The sequence below is a fragment of the Daphnia pulicaria genome, chromosome 1 (assembly GCF_021234035.1).
Source record: "Daphnia pulicaria isolate SC F1-1A chromosome 1, SC_F0-13Bv2, whole genome shotgun sequence".
Lineage (NCBI taxonomy): Eukaryota > Metazoa > Arthropoda > Branchiopoda > Diplostraca > Daphniidae > Daphnia > Daphnia pulicaria.
Window position 1 is genome coordinate 41,386,394 of NC_060913.1, and position 17,161 is coordinate 41,403,554.

At 42.9% G+C, this 17,161-nt stretch overlaps 1 protein-coding gene and 1 pseudogene across 2 annotated transcripts in view; one reads left to right on the plus strand and one right to left on the minus strand.

Annotated features, from left to right (window-relative positions):
- The window catches only part of LOC124320441, a 313,411-nt pseudogene that overhangs the window by 11,763 nt on the left and 284,487 nt on the right, over nucleotides 1-17,161 (plus strand).
- LOC124320274 (peroxidase-like) overlaps nucleotides 1,660-17,161 on the minus strand; it is a 136,888-nt gene continuing 121,386 nt past the window's right edge. Inside the window, exons 1-16 of one of the 2 annotated variants that reach the window (XM_046783076.1) lie at nucleotides 16,332-16,450; nucleotides 16,065-16,161; nucleotides 15,638-15,850; nucleotides 5,358-5,631; nucleotides 5,049-5,278; nucleotides 4,366-4,583; nucleotides 4,048-4,215; nucleotides 3,764-3,960; nucleotides 3,530-3,704; nucleotides 3,271-3,468; nucleotides 3,023-3,176; nucleotides 2,784-2,960; nucleotides 2,566-2,716; nucleotides 2,288-2,492; nucleotides 2,075-2,186; nucleotides 1,660-1,986 (exon numbers count right to left, since the gene is read on the minus strand). In XM_046783076.1, the coding sequence (XP_046639032.1) occupies nucleotides 1,836-1,986; nucleotides 2,075-2,186; nucleotides 2,288-2,492; nucleotides 2,566-2,716; nucleotides 2,784-2,960; nucleotides 3,023-3,176; nucleotides 3,271-3,468; nucleotides 3,530-3,704; nucleotides 3,764-3,960; nucleotides 4,048-4,215; nucleotides 4,366-4,583; nucleotides 5,049-5,278; nucleotides 5,358-5,414 (2,193 nt within the window). In that variant the 5' untranslated portion in view covers nucleotides 5,415-5,631; nucleotides 15,638-15,850; nucleotides 16,065-16,161; nucleotides 16,332-16,450 and the 3' untranslated portion in view covers nucleotides 1,660-1,835. Of the gene's footprint in view, nucleotides 1,987-2,074; nucleotides 2,187-2,287; nucleotides 2,493-2,565; nucleotides 2,717-2,783; nucleotides 2,961-3,022; nucleotides 3,177-3,270; nucleotides 3,469-3,529; nucleotides 3,705-3,763; nucleotides 3,961-4,047; nucleotides 4,216-4,365; nucleotides 4,584-5,048; nucleotides 5,279-5,357; nucleotides 5,632-15,637; nucleotides 15,851-16,064; nucleotides 16,162-16,331; nucleotides 16,451-17,161 lie in introns of those variants that run through there. The other variant, XM_046783077.1, reaches the window with a different exon arrangement.

Consider the following 17,161-nt stretch of genomic DNA (forward strand, 5'->3'; position numbering starts at 1 on the left):
GTTTTCTAATTACAAAAAGGATCGGCTTGATTAAGGCCGAGCAGCAGATAAGCTTGTACACCCGCAGTTTCACCTTTGGAGCCCGTCATAAAATGAAGCTTGAGCTGCTGCGGCTCGTCTGGCGGCTTGCTCCCGCTGAATAGGGCGCTCGTCCTGACTCCCGACATATAATTAGTTTTCTGACATGTCAAAGGACGATTTACCGAGGCTAAAATGAAGGAACCCTGTTCGCTCTCTTCGGCAAATTACCGATTTTCTTAATAATAGTCAAATCCCATAATATATATCAGTTTCCTCAATCTTATGCCCCTGTCAACCGACAGCTGCCATTTCGACTCCATAAATGAGACTCTGATATTCTTTTCATTTCATTCAAATCGCACAATAGAGCTCCGAAAGAATTATATTATTATATTAGAGTCTATCTAGCTTTTCCTTTAGAAATGTTTGTTCGTGTTTGTTCGCTCAGCTTAAGCGAGTGGCGGCAGTTGAGCGAATAATAATAATATTATTGGGCATGCATAGAAATATGCATTGCAATTTTTATTTTCCCGTTTTTCCATATTTGGAAAGGGACATATCATGTCTGCAGATGAGACCGTCGCTCGCTATCTAGCATCCGCATCTGTAATAATAATAGTACGTTATATAGACCCGCCTATACACAGCACCGCTGCCGGCCCTCGCTCTGCGTGTGTAAATAAAGTCTCATCTATTTGACGACGATGTTCCAGGGCGCGCGCCCCACTCCGCTGAGAATCAGGGAATTTCAGTAATCGATAATCCGTATATATAGTGCTGGGATAGACGCTCATAAATATCCAGCGTACATCTCAGCTGTGTTAGGTCTGCAAACGAATGGAAAAACACGGACGAGTCGACGAGGACTTAAGAGTTGTTATTTCCCCATCGGTCGGCTATCGCCATCTAGCAGAAGGATTACCGAACTGGCCGCCGCTGGATCGTCAAATCGCCCACATTGATGGCGGTAATCTGGTAACCTAAACGAAGTTGTATTGCGCCGTAAAATGAGGTGCCAAAAGGCTCGCTATAAAATGAATGAGCAATCACGAGCCTGATGATGACTGCTGCTGTTGTCATGCGCAACCGACACGTAATACCGAAGAAACGATCTGATCTGCGCTGCTACTATAATCACTGTCATCCTTAATTAGAAAACATACGGTGTGATTACTAGCACTGTGTAAGATGAGTCGTCGTCGTCGTCACCCTGAGCGTTGCAAATGATTAGTGCTGGGTGAACTATAATAGCCTTAAACTGCGATGACTCTATAGATATATTAATAACGCTAATGGATTCAGGGAAATTTGTTCCATCAGCTGCTGGGATCATTTCTCAACTTTGATGATGTGACCCAAGTTTCTGCTGGATTAATATCTATGGACTATACGTTATGGCCCAGTCGGGGCCCGAGGAGACATGAATCGAACAAGCAAAAAGAATATCCTGATCTTATTAAATGAATTTCTGACTCGCTTCTCCAACTCATTCATCAGCCCCCGTATTTTTATGGGCCATTCGATCTGACAAGCCCAAAGAAAGTGACAAAGGGAATAAATCGATCGTTTCCAATGTGACAAAAAGTGAATCATGACCATGAAAAAGCAATCACCAAACAACTGTAGAGACATGACAAAGTGCTTTCACTTAATTCTATTGGTTTTTCGTATGCCATGCTCATGGATGGCTCAAATGAAGTGTCGTTGTCAAAACAAAGTCTATTCTAGATGGGATGTCAATCGATTAAAGTTATTTTTCGAATATAAAGTTGATCACCTTAGTAAATAGTCTTGAGCGCGTAACAATAAAAATTTTACACCAGCAAATAAGATATGAAGATCAAGGTTAGAATCGACGGCACAGCAATAGCAATGCTAGCTTTACTGGGGTTTGAAGCTTTGGCGTCCTTCCATGCGGCTAAGTTAATCGATGGAATAGAACTGCACGCTCCTCTGCCGTTATTGCTGTTGACACAAAACGTTGGGAAAGAATGGGAAAAAAAAAACAATGAGATTATGTCGTGATATGTGCTGTCAACTGTTGGGACCTCACCTTGCCGCATCAGGGGCTCTGAAAGCTTTTGGCTGCATAGTCGATACGTCGCCGTTGTTGTTGTCGCACAATATGCGAGCCAAACTCGTCTTCCTGATCTCTTTCAATTGCACTGCACACCAGCCCAAAGCAACCGTTAAAAAAGATAAAACGTTACAGAGGCGAACATATTTTCCTTAAAATACTAAAAGAAGCAATTATATCTATTTATACCCAAGGTAAACGAATTAGCCTGAGAGCCAACGTCGTAGAAGAAGCGATCGTTGTTCTTGGTGACGGCGAATTGCCTGGCCACGACGCAGAGTCCAGTGGGACCAAGGAGAGATCCGTTTACTGGACGGGCGGACTCTGCCAGACATCCAATGTACAGGTCAATGTCGTCCACAGAGTTGTAAGCGTTCATCAAACTGTTAATCGTCTGCGCAATTTAAAACGAAAAATAAACTGTTTGAAATAGTGGCGCGAAAATTCAAACTTTATATTAGTAATACCGGTTGGTCGATTTCGTTAATCAGGTCGTCGAAGGTACTGGCTTTTGGCAAGCCGCAGAAGGCGCGGACAGTGTTGTAGTCTGGGATCCCGTGTTCCCTGCCACGCTGGACATTGAGTGCCACCAGATCCATGCCGTAGGGATTTGACCCTCTGTGTTGTTTTGTCCGTGTTATTTCATTAGACTATATGTAGGATTTGTCGTCATGGGAAAACTCACTTGAATAGGTAATTGGTCAACTGGGAAGTGTACTCGGCGTTGACGGCGAGCGGCATTTGTTTCGTTAGACCTCGGATGGCGCTGTCGATGAAACCCGGTTCAGGCAGCTTAGATGCGTCAAAAAAGTAACTGCTCAGCGTGAAAGTTTGATCCTGTACGTCGCTGGCGTTGTAAAGTCTGCAAGGTAAAAGACGCAATTAGAGCCAATAGTTATTGAGATAGTTAAGTTCGCTAATTACACTAAATTTCCCTGGACTTGGGAATGTCCAACACGGAAGACTGAAGCAGCGAATTCGTTCCAAATCGACGGATCTCCGGCAGTTGTTTCGTCGTACGTAGCAAAAGTATCCGCGGCGGCTGGATTTAAGTTGTAGTCCCTCATGGCCTGTTCGCCTGTTGGGACGAAAAGGTTCATATTTATATGGAGTCCTATCTCCTACCTTGTGTGCACCTATCGACTTGTGAAATAATAAGCGGCAGTGTTTACCCAACATGGCAGGCAGGTACTCGGTGTAGGTAATGTGATGTAGTTCTGAAATGACAATGCGCCGAGTCTCCTGGAAAAGAACCTCTTCAGTCCACAGAGGATTGAGTAGTTTAAGCGCTCTGGCGATGCGGTTGTGCTCTCGCATCATCACAGTGTGAACGATGGCCAGCTGCGGATTCTCCTGAGCCCTTACGTCACCTGAGAAAATGCAAAATGAATAAAACTATTCGGCAGAGTGCTTATATAATTAATCAATTACCAGCGTAATAACAAGTGGCGTCTGAGCAGCTAGGCGCCAGAGGTAGTAATTCCATGCCGTCGGAAGTGGTCGAATTCTTCAGTTCCCCTCCTTGTCCAAGTCGCAAATTATTCAGCTCGGATAAAGAGCTTCCGTAGATCATGGAACCGTCTAGCCAATGGGTGATGCTGTTCAACTGTTTACAAAATAATTAGCAAAGATGATCAGGGTTGACTTGAGCAATTGGCTTTTTACCTGTTCAGCGTGTCCAAGTGTGCAGGCATAATCGGCTCCGATTTGAGTCCGGACGAACTGCATGCAAGCCTGGCCGTACTGGCTGTAAAACGCGTCGTCCGCCGGAATGTCGATCGGCAAACAAAACGGGTGTAGGAGGTCTGGATTCAGTGGTTGGCCACTGGTAGCGTTGCAACACTGAGGGGTCTTGCCGTCGGCTGAATATTTAACAAACAAAAAAACATTTCATGATGAACAGAAAAGATTGCAATATCGGTGATGCCATTGGAAAATGCAAGAATAACCTGAAGTAAAAGATGAAGCTTTGGTGAGATCGTGCGTGATGAATTGTCCCCATGTCATCAACATTAAAGTGAAATCGGCTGCAGTCGTTAGGCCCGGCTTGATGAACGTAGTGCTGACGGCTCGTGGACTTTTGAGCTCGGTGGAAGAATTCCTCGGTTCAAAAACCCCTGAATTGTGCAGCAGAAAACATGCACACAGGATATAAGATTGAATCGATCATTAAGAACTGTCAAACAAGCCGGCGATCAATTCATCACCAGCGGAGCGGTTTGTTTGCCAAACGTTACAGACAACATGCAACATGGAAAAAAACTAACCGTCAGCATAGGCGTTGGGCAATGCCCGTTGAAAGGGCGTGTTTGCTTTGCCCCAGTCGGGACGGACAAGGTTGTGGCAGGAGCCGTCGATCGGTCGGTACTTTAGGGTGGCGGCTGATGGACAGGTGATAGACTCGGGGCAGGAATTCTTCAGGGCCGTGTTATCTAACGATAATAAAGGTAGGGAGCGTCGGGCCTCGTCTGCGCTCCAGTTCAATCTATATACAAACAGTACAAGCACAATCCATAAGCGAATCGATTCATCACTTGTGTTTTCTCGCCCCCCCCCCCCAAAAAAAAACATCCGTGTTGATCCACAAAATGTCTTCCGGGAGTGAAAAAGAAGTTCCCTCCCGGAATCGATTGTTATTTCAAGTAGATGGAACAACTAAAAAAATGAGTTCCGATTCTTATACACACACACACACACACAAACACACTTTACGCTATTGCACTTTATTTTGGTGCTTCACCGTGCTCTCTAATCGAAAAAAAGGATATTTTCTTTGCCCAAGGTGTTGAGAATATCTATTCCATTTCTACAAATGTACACATCTACTGAGTACTGATGCTCAGCTTCTATTGTAAAGTTTATGTTTACAATAGAGAAATGATGATGTCGACTGCATAACAAGTCTGAACATATATTCACTCTTAGATATAGAAGCTAAGAGTATACGTACTTGTTTTTCAAACGAGTTGAAGCTGCCAGAATTCGGGCTGCGTTCAGGGCGGATTCTTTTTGTTGCTCCGATCCAGAGGCGGCCACCATGAGCGAGTGGAGATGAGCCGAACTCCCGCGGTCAACCGTTAGCCCTTTTTCCAACAACTGGCGTTCCAGCTCCAACATGGACTCCACCTGGGCCAGCCCATGTTCAACGGCATCGTTCACATCATCCGCTGGAACGTCAGTCTGATTTATACATAATCATAAATTTTTAAAAACATTACTCCGTTGGGTTTCTGCTAAAAACCAGTTGAATTATACTCACCGAAAAAACATTGGCCAACAATAACGTGATGGCGAAGAGACAAAAGGCTTTGGTCATCGTGACGTGAAAAAATGTGCCGCTGCGTCACGGAAGGACGTGCAAGATGCTATACCGTCTGAAGGCGTCCAGGCAGCAAATGCTGTATACATTTACGCGTTTCCCAATATGTAGCAGCAGGCAAATGACGTTAACAAGGCAGAAGTCAATTGAAACGGCGATAAGACGACACACATGATGGGCGGAGCACCAGCAAAGGGGCACCAAGTCTGAAATGCTACGCAACAAGAGAAGGTTATATAGATTACCATTTTTTTGTTGTTGTATCAAAATGTGGACGATGCTTTCGTCTAATTGACGTATTAATATGAATATTAACTCGATAGAAATACACCTAGCGATAACAATAACGCACTGCAATGGGAGGCATGTTATTATCTTGGAATGGCTCTGTGCTGGTTAGGCAATGGGATGACTCGCTCTGGAAGGCCTTTCACAGATCTATAAGTGTCTATAGAAAGTCCCGCATCGCTAGAATCAATCGTATGCCCAGCACGTCTAGCGCGCTATTAAAGAATCAAGTCCCATCCGCCTTCTTTCAAAATCAATAATAATAACGTTCATTTAGAAATAGAAAGTTTGAAGCCGCCCCCTAAATGCTGTAATGCAATTCTTTTCCCAGTCTCGATCGAATAACTGTCCGAAATATGTCACATCGATTTGGGGTAGTACAGTACGTCCGAGTTATCTACGGCTAAAAGAATGCGGCTGTTCAGAGGCGGTGGTTATGAACAACTACATTCCAGTTGAATTACTTGTTAATTTTTGTTTGCAACTATATAATTTGCCAGAGAAGATTAAAAAAGGATTCCGAAATCTATACGTACTGTATATGTAAAAAAGCGGCTCCTCAAAGGCGGTGGCTGTGATTACCGATTAGCCACATTACTATATATTCTAATTCAATTATTTCGTTGAATAACTTAGTTCGATTTTCGAATGTCATAATTATTTCAAATGAGCATTGGTCGTTAAATGTCGATTTCCGAGTCCCGTAGGTTGGAGTTCTTTCTTTTAAGTTAAGCACTGTTTTTCAATGACGACTTATATGACCGAACGCTAAGAGGAAATACGATTGTGAGTCGTTGATATCACAGTTAGTTTTCCTTCTTAATTGCGTCTCATCTTACTCGTAATACAATTCCTTGATAATTTCTTTGTTCAATGTCGAAATGTCGAACGGGGAAACCCAGAAATATTCATTGGAAAAAGTTAGAGAAGTGTGAGAGTTGATTAAATTTACTGGATTTAACCAGAAATAAATACTCATTACACAACCACTTTCTAATAACATTGCAATAGCTCTAAACACATATGTTTGTCATGCAAAACACTTCATATTATGAAAAATGATGGAATGAATCGATAGTGGATGATTGCATAGTCATAGTTCATTTATAGATTAACAATTTGAAAGAGGGAGAGGTGTGTTAGAATTATTTTTTAACGAAATGCCATCCATGCGTTACACCAAAGACTCCTTGCTACATCAAACTGGCTGCATGGAAATTTTCTCAAACAAGGATAACCGGTTCGACTGTAGCTATCACAAGAGCATTGTTTAACTGTAGATTTTAAAAAGAAACAAAGTTTTCACAACGAAGTTTTCAAGAGAAAATTCCGTCAAACTTGTATGTGGACATGGTGGGCAACTCCCATCTGTTTTGGATTTACAAACAACAAGTTTTTCCCGGCTTTAAAATGGCCTCGTATTTATTGTTGCAATTCCCCTTGTTGCTGTATAGCTGTCAACCAAATGGATAGACTGTACGCACCTGCCTTTGACTTTGTATAAATAATCTCCTGTAAAATGCGTCAATAAACTCGAGTTCATATTTTGAAGTTGACTATCTCGTTGCAACGATAACACAAAGCTGGCCCCAACTTCAGTCCATGGATTTGTTGGCCACCTGCTCTTTAGGATCAATTCTCAATCAGAGTTGGCACGTGTGACTAAAATATTTAAACCATTATAAGCCTATATACTATATGCCGGACTGATAAGTTAACGTTGATGCCTCCTTACGCAGTCTTACGTAAAGACAGTGAAATTACACCAGCGCTATTATTAACAAAATGATAAAGAAGAAATTCTTCAAATGATTTACAACCCCAAAATCAGGCTTTAAAGCAGCCCATCAAATAAATAACAATAGAAATTCGACATCCAGAAAAGGAAAGAAAACAGAGACTTTTAAAAAATGCCTTCAACAACATGGAACGTGGCCCCCCTCCCCCGTGTATTATTCTGTTTGCTGCTTATTATTTTCTTGTACTGAGACTGCTGGTTATATGGCGGTGTCTGTCAGGATAAGCTCTAACAGTCGATATATATACTGCTGTCTGTTACAATTTCAAGAAGACATATATAATGTCGGCCGTGATTGAACAAGACAGCAACTAGGCTTAGGGAAGTGACCACACGCATGCGGAAGGAATATCAAAGAGGGGGCGACAGTCAGCAACATTGCCACCCTTGCTTCCCGGCCCCCATCGCTCCGCCGACATAATAATAGCGAAAGGGATCCGACATTCAAGCGCACGTGACTCTCAGATACAATGCCCCGATGGATATAGATCCTCCCTTCCTATCTATCTAAATACGGCCTTTGCGGAAAGAGAGAAGCGCAGATGACACGGCGGTTTTAGCTCACGTTAGCAGGCCGTGTCCTCTGACGCGTGAGAGCCTTTCACGGAGGCATATTGAGATGGATCTCTAGAACCGGGCCGGTTACATCATAAGAAGAAAAAGAAGAAAACACGCATTCACACCTTGATTCAACCGTGAACATAACTAACAAGATGGCCCGTCAGCGATTTTTCCGAGATTTCTTTGGCTGCTGCTCAACGAACCTGTGATGGGTAAACCCGTTTGACATTTTCCTGACCGCTGTGTTTTTGGGATTATTTATTGGATAACTAAACATTCATTCGATATTCCCGGCAGAGCTCATTTTGAACGTGATTGAGAGGGTACCCGGGCGTGAATTAACTTTCGGAGCATTTCAATTTCTTGCCAATTTTTTATCTTGCCAATTGAAAAAAACGAATCACATTTTATATGAATTTCCTTGCATTTTGCAGGGTATAATAAAACGGAGCTCCAGCATTTGGTTGGAGAGGATTTAGGAACTTTTCAATGACAAAAATCTTGACTAAATAACCCGCCACGACTTATTCTTTTATGACGATTGCGTGATGCAAAAAAACACCCACGACTTTGGTAAGTTTTCCTAAATACGAGCGCTATCGTAATCCACGAGTCAGTAAGCAAAACGTGAATAGTTGTCGAAAGTTCGTAGGTTAAGTCTGCCAACCATAAATCCCCTCCATGTGAAAAAGAAACCGCCCACTTTTCCTTTCTGATGGTCTACGGTTACATTGTTACATAACACACATTCGTAACGTAAGACATCAGCGGCTATATAATATATATATGTAGGTGACAGCCGATAACGAATGAGCGGTAGAATGACGTAGTTGATAAATCCTTAAAGTTCAATAAAAAAAGATTAGATGAAGGCACAGCAAACGTTATTGAAGTGGCAACTTTTCCTTAATTTTCAATAAAGGCACGTTCTGTCGAGCCGCAACTCAAAAGTTTGACAGTTAGGATCGTTTTATCCAATGACGTTCGAGAATTATGCGTCCTCACACATTGAGGTATAATTCAATTCAATTGCTTTTCCGTTTGCGGGGTGGAAAAATATTCTTGGCGACACATAAAAGAAGAGTCTAAGAGGAGATCAGTCCAGTAAGAATTATCCTCGTAATGGAAAATCGTTGGCGAATGATGGCGTTCTAGATCCGGTCTAAGGAGAGACCAAGACCGTGGCCGACTGTCGACTATCCCACGGGTGCTCCCAGCAATTCACCGCCCATCACAAGAATATAACCGATGAGTCGTTTGGAAATAAACAGCTTTGGCTCGGCTCTCTGGCTGGCCGTATCAAGCAAACAATGACAAGTTGCTCTGTTTCGTATTGATATCATATTATTTATTAGGGGAATATAAAACAGAAAAGAAAAACCGTCGTCGATGAAAGTCCAGTCGCGTCTCGGGCGCGGTTTTTTGTGTCGTGAGAAGAGCAACACCTGCCCCGCTCTCTGCAGGACCGTCAACCGTCCCACACACGACAATAAAACACCCGAGAAACCCAGCCAAGGGTGTGTGTTATATATACTCTGTGTGTTTGATTGTCACGACTGCTATCAGCACGGTAACAAGTCAGGAAAACAAAAGCGAGCGACGGCGGCGGTGGTGGTGACGGGTTTCCACACGCAATGGCCTCCTGACTGTCGTCGCCAATATATTATCCAATAAATATACAGAGCGGCGACACATTCAAATACCGAGCTACGTATTATACAAATACAACCAAATTACACAATTAATACCAAAACTGCTGATTAGTGCTCGACACGCCCCGCACCATCCGTAGCTTTTCAGGTGATGTGTCAGACCCCCCCCAGCCACCCCACCCACCCAACAAAGAAATAAAAAAAGCATTCCACACACACACAAAAAAAGGTATAATTGATAAAGGAATCCCTTAATCCTGTCACCTCGACCATAACACGTATGGAACTTGGTCGCTTTTTGGGGAGAGCCTGACTGATGTGGCGTTTAAATAATTCCGCTCGCCCCATATAGAGTCGAGAGAGAGAGTGTGTCGTCTCTTGCGGACGTCGTCGGATATGTCCTTATATTGTTTGGGGGTGAACCGTTAGAGAGGGATGAACGCGTGTCGTAAAACATGGGAGGTGGTCCGACGTGTTATGGAATGGCAGGAGCTATCCACAGCAGAGAAAAAGGGATGGATGCAGCAACGGTGTAGCTTTGAACGGCCATAACCATCATCTCGCTCGGTCGCCAACACATCAAAAGCGCGCTTTGCTAATACCTATATAACGCCTGGCGGAACTGCTGTTATGGCCTCGTTATACGACCGTCCATAAAGTCTCCCAAAAAAGTGTATTTATTTCCTTTCAAAAAAAGCCATAGCCATTATTACCCACCGTAGCATATACTGCCGTATATATATTTATATAACTGCCTGCCGCTCTTCGCTTCTGACGTTACATAGATTTGCTGGATTTTCTTCTCTAGTTGCCCGCCAAACCCTTGTCCGTTTCTCTCTATCTCTCTCATATGGGCTGTTTGCTTTCAATATTATATTACCGTTTCCCATAAATACAATAAAGCATTTGATATGACACAGCACAGACCAAAACGGGAATGATATCGGGCGAATGTATTTAAGCTCCTGGCGGTACCTCACCACAGAAGCGATGTGGGGAAAAGAAAAAAAAGGTTCACTGCAGTGTAACTAAAAAGAGAATAACCATAACCAGCATCACGAGACATATCCTGCTGCGCAGAGAGATTTCCCGTCTCACTGTGTGTGATGTGAGTGTGTGTGTGTGTGTCATGTTGTGGGTGGCATGTATGTGGAGGACACGATGTTATAACCCCGGTTGTATTTAATAGCTATCGGCGGTCAGCAATATCCGGCTCTCTCACAGTCAATGTTGACATGGAATGCGTGTCATCAGATTGTCGAGCCAATATATCATATCATGGAGGAAGGGGGGCTATATTATAGGGCGTGGTGCTTTACTGATGCTGCGGCAGAGAGAGAGAAAGACTCACCGCTTTGACATATTAAAAGAACTTGCAAATAAAATAACACACGAAAAAAAGAGAGACGAGTGTGTGATGCCTATATACCTGCCCTTGGGGACGAAACCTCAGATGATTGGCCGCCGACAAAATATATAAGTCGGACCGGCATACATACACACAGACCACGGGGCATTTAGGAAGCCTAAATTAGGTGGAGTATATACACATGTAATAATCATAAATACCACACGCCCACGCTGGGCTATACATATCGCTCGGGTATATGCCGAGTAATATGTGTAGCAGCCGCAAGGAATCAGGTCCGACGAGACTGCTGTGTGTGTCCTTTTACTTCCTTCTTCATGAAATGTGCCATATAGATATACAATATGAAGAAGAAAAGAAATCAAGAAAAAAATGCTAGCGCAATCGAAATATCGTGTTCCAAGACCCACTGCTGGGCCCTCGGTCGGATTGATTAAATAACGCGCATCCCTTTTCTCCGGCCGTCCAACATCCCAAAAGGAAGCGAAAAAAAAAAAGAAAAATCCCCCAAAAAAGAGAATACAAAAATAGTGGAAAAGGGATATGGATATGTGTGTGTGTGTGTATGGATGGAAAAATCCTTGATATAAATCAGATTAGACCCAACGAAGCAGGCACGTCCTTCTGGTCCTGCTTTACTCTACTATATGTAGCAGGGAATAGCTTCTTTCTTTTTTCTCTATAAATAATACGAAATGTTGTCGTGGTATACGTAACCTTTTGGCATGAACGTATTTGATACATTTCCATCAAAATGTGATTTCGACTAGCTGCTGCACGCGTATAAAATTGCCAGCAGCCAAAAAAATGTGGTCGAGATTATGATTTCACCAGATTATCGTACATTTCTTTACGGAATGGATAACCAACGCGCGGGTATAATATCAAGGTCCAACGTCTGTCAAAATAACGGGGTCAACGTCGACAAGAAGAGAAGAATCTAAGCGCCGGTGTAGAACACACACACGCACGCAGAGGGGGGAAAAAGTGGCTGACACTTGAAATAGAAACTCAACCTGCTGGGCCTCTCTCTTTCTGATTTGTGCTGGCGATGGCAAAAGATTGGCAACTTGACAATGGCTCCATCGAGGCATCACGAAGATTCTTCTGTTCAAACGCGGCAGGCGGCGGCAAAAGGCAAAAACGCGCGGGCCAAACATTTGAATAGAGTCACAGGACAACCATCCCGAGCATATCAAAACTTATAGGCACGTATATAGGGCTGGCCTTCGGCGAGAATGAGAGCGTATAAACTATACAAGTATTGTCAACTATTTCTTCCTTTTTCCCATTTTATTTTTGTGTGATCCGTTTCAATTTATTTTGGGAACTTCCTCTCGGGCACAAACCAAACACATTCGACTATCTACTGTGTGTTGTTCTCTCTGCTGATTCTAAGACGCTCTACACACACACTCTAGTGAGCGCCATCATCCTGTTGAGAATGTAAGTATTTAAACGACAGTCCTGTTACTGGCGGGACCGATCGGGAATGAGAGTGAAGAAGAAGAAGAAAAAGAGCCAAAGGATTTTGAGGGTGTCTTATTTCCCCTCCCTCGATATAGTTGACATGCTAGAGAGAGAGATGAGATCTGTGTGAACGAAATCAGGCGGAAGGACAGAATATACACACTTAAGTACTATCCTGTATGAGCCTGTGTATACAAATTCAAAGTGCGCTACTTCTCCTTAAAGACCCGAGAAGCTATTGGGAAAAAAAGAAGGTTCGAAAAAGGGCGTCAGCAGCCAACCGTATTGTGTAACCATCCGTTCAAATAACAAACGCCTTTTTTTTTTGTTCCCCCACCCGTCCTTGTATAGCTCTTTTTTCTTGATAGGCAAGTGTATAAATGTCTGAGAGTACCATCGTCGTAATAGATGCTACATCAGCCATCAGCTCCTTGCGCCTTCGCAAGTCGAATTCCAATTTCGGGACTTGAAAGGACATCAGAGCGCGCGGGAGGGCGGAGCAGGGATATACATCGAAACTTATTGGATGTTCACACAGACATAAAAAGAGCCTTGCGGACTTTAGAGCCACCTGATAATATAACGTCAGCACAGAGAGAGAGAGAGAGAAGATTCTGCTGTTGTGGGTTTTTTTTTATTATTATTATTCACGCGCTTGATTGAATCGATAAGCCGAGCGGGACTTTTCGTGTCTGCGCCCTGTGCTAAATTGGGATTTATTATCTCTCGTTTAGTTTGAACAGTCTGTGTCGCCCACTGATGATGAGGAGATAAGTCGGGGGGCAATGCCACCTAGTGATGAAAACCATCAGCGATGAATTTGATTTATTAGATCCTCCCTTTTATTCTTTTTCAGCTAAGACGCCAGATCAGCTATTCTTCTCCACCCTTTTCATTCGTTGAGAAATCAAAGAACAAACACAAGAAATCCATGCAAATAGAAAATTCAAATCTCAGCTCATTTCTGTGGCTCGCGAGATAGAGAAGAAGACGACGACGATGCAGGGAGAAAATCAAAAGAAGTGTGTGGAGAGATGTGAGTCAAGTTTGACAAGTCATATTTGGACTCGCGTGATACGGTTGGACAACTTCTTAAAAGACGACGAAAAGCAATATGGGTTCGGCGCTGCTGGCAATGGCAAGAAGAAATGAAAGAAAAAGAAAACAAGATTTTGAAACGTTGGTTTCGTGTTTACTAGGCGACTCTCTCCCTCCCTACCCCACTGCTGCCGGTTCATTGGGTCATCCACGACTGATGTCACTTTATATTGCAACCAACCGATTACGGACCGAGCTGGAGAACGGTCGGGCAACAAGCAAAAACCTCCGCATCGGTTTTTTGGAGATAGGGATTCCCAGCAGCAGCAGCTTTTCGCAGCGCAACTGACTTTGGTATATTAAATGGGGAGGAGGAGGAGGACGGCAACTTGACTATTCCTTTTGATCCTCTTTTAATGACCTACAGCACAGCGTCGTCGTCGAAATTCCATCTCAACTTCTCTTCCAATTCCGATCGTATACAAACAGACATATATACGTATATACTCCGTTTCATCAAACAGACACGGGTGTGTGCTGTGTGTATATGTTTCTATTGATCCTACGCTTGATTAATTCCCAAGTCGCGGTGGGTTAGTCGATGAATAGAGACAGCGCGCACCCTGTGTAGAAGCTAGTATAGTATCACATCTTCTCTCTCTATCTATATAGACTGCTCGGTACACCAAATCCGCTGGATTTCTTACTACTTCTTTTCTTCTCTCGTAATATTATTTAGTTTACCTACATACGTATTATTATAGATCTGTGCTTGTACAACTGCAGGCTATACACATAGACCGCCAATGAAGTCAGCCACATCAGAGCCTTGATGACTATATCTGAGTTGTTAGACTCTCCGAAGAGTATATACATAATCCTCTCTCTCTCAATGACTGTCCGGTGCGGAGGGAAAATGCAGTAACTTTTTTTCCAAACCAATGGAATGGACGTCAGCAGCAGCAGCAGTGACGGCGGTGGCATAGGCATCCGGGAGATGTCTTTGATTCCGCACTGTTTATATCATCAATCCGTTTACGGACAATTCTATGTATAGCAGCAGTCGCCTGCCGCCGGATTCGCTTACATGTTCAATCATCAACTTTGATAACGTCGTTATAGGCTGAATATATTATTCATGGATCCTGAGCTCGACGGGAAGAAGGGAGACAGACTCTGCTGAAAGAACTCGGTTATAGAATAGAGAGAGAGAGAGAGAGAGTTTCCACTGTGATTTGAGATAGGCGAGAGACTCTCTGGGTGGGGCGAAGGGGTCCTCTTTAATATCTATGGCTGGATTATGCAGAAGAGTCTCTTTAAAGAGTCCTAGATGTATACGGGGAGGACACAGAAGGAACCAGTCCAGCTGGATATAGAATCCATCTGCGCATTTCTTTCTCCCGTCTCTTTTTCTCACGAAAGAAAATAAATGAATAAAAAAAGGGGGGAGGAGGTCACACACACACACACATAACTCGATCAAATCCAATCACGGTGGGCTATACACGACGAGGAGGGACAGGATAGAGAGGGGGGAAAGAAGAGCTTTATGTGCCTGTCTGTGTAGATGCTACACTCGGAAATGCGGATGCATTTCATTCGATTGATTTACCATAGATTCTGTACCTCGTGCAAAAAAGAGGGAGGGGTGCAATGGTATAACGAAGTAGAGACAGCACACGTGGCCCTCACGATGAGTGAGGAACATCTGTGAGTTATCGATAAACATCATTCGGATTTAAAAGTTGATTTTCATCGGAAATAGCATCACCTTTCGTATGAGAAGGTGCCGGGCAAAGGTGACCCTCTTGGTAAAAAAATTTTCACCCACAGACAAAGTTGTGAGACACAAAAACAGGCCTAATCTGCATTTATTCAACAAATGAGTTGTTAAAAAACAACCTTACTGAGTCAACAAAAATGGTCAGAGAAAACAATTCCAGTGAATCGCCTAGCTCAGGAATAATCGTTACGGAATACGATTATCAATTAATCAACGCCAAGAGATGGTCAAAAAGGAAGAATAATGATGAATTGTTCCTACCTTTGTGCCTGGGAAATACGGCCAGGCATATCCACAAGTGCTCCTCCATCCATCCGATGAAAAGTTGAAGACACCAGGTGAGATAGGAAAATGGGCCTCGTGAATACACCCACATTCACATGGGTGTACACGAGGACAGAGGAAGAAGAGATCTGGAACTCGAGTAGTCGACCGGCATTGGTAGTTTCCCCAATCGAACGGGATGCTGTTCATCTAAATAAAAAAAAAATAAAAGTTTGAGTCACGAAAGAAATTGACAGAAACAACAAGTAAGGGATAGTTGAAAATAAAATAGTGGTAAACCCTAATTGTTAATAAACCCAAAAAATGTAAGGTGTCCATGTAATACACTGCAGTCATGGAAATCATATGCATCATTAAAATACCTAGCAGGTGACAAGAATTAAAAAGTAACGAAAAGCATTACCCAAGCAAAGAGAATGTTGATGATGACAGGTGGATATCAGCACAAGCAAAACTTTCATTTCTTGTATTAATGATGGCTGGCTCGTCTGCCCTTAAATCTGCAGAAAAGAAAAGGTTACATTGTGCAAACAATAAACTGCCATGTATCAACATGGGGCTCACATGATAAATGCTAATAGTCAGAAACAAGCATTTCACTAATTTGGAACAGGTATTTCTATTTAAGCTCCCATAATCATTATATTTGAATATTCTTGGTTTTATTTACCTGCCCAACAGCATAGAGTGGAGAGCATTGAGAATGGATGGAGAGCTGTGAGCCTGTGACACCAGAACTCACACGACGATCACATATTTGTAATTTTAATTTATTGTCTTATTTTTCATGCATTTACGTTTAAAAAAAGTAATAGTTCCGTTTCCATTGCAATCTTTGTCTCTTCTTCAAAACGTGTAAAAAATGAAAAGACAAATGAAAGACGACAGACGACGCTAATATTCTAATTAGCCATTTTAGATATCGATAGAAATCAAAATCGATCCGCTTTTAAACCAAGTCAAATAAAAATAAAACGATTAAAACAGTTTTCTCACCCGCTCTCGACATCCGCTGAATGGATCGGGATTATTTTAGTATATAATAATTGCTCTCAACAAATTAAACTAAGCTCCACTAATACCACAGTGGGATCAATCGATAAAAGTAAAAATGTGCACAAAACTCACAGATGCTAAAACCACCCCAATATAAGACCCCCTCCTAACTAAAAAACTAATAGAATATTATCTTTTCTGTGTCAAATATTTCAACTCATAACGATGGTCTCTGCGCTCTATTTTAAATATTTGAACTCATCCAGTTATATCAGATGTAACAACAACTTCGTACTGTAGAGATGGGCCATGTCGACTTGGAAGGAATCAACCGCTACACAGTAGTAGACAGTGTCCTTCTACCGCCTTCTACATAACAACAAGAAGTGGAAGAAGTGGATGGAGTCCGTGAGAGAATCAGACAGGGGAAAAGGGGCCGAGAGATAGACGACGGGCGATGGGCGATGGCGCATCAACATGGACCGAGCTGCAGCCACAACCGCC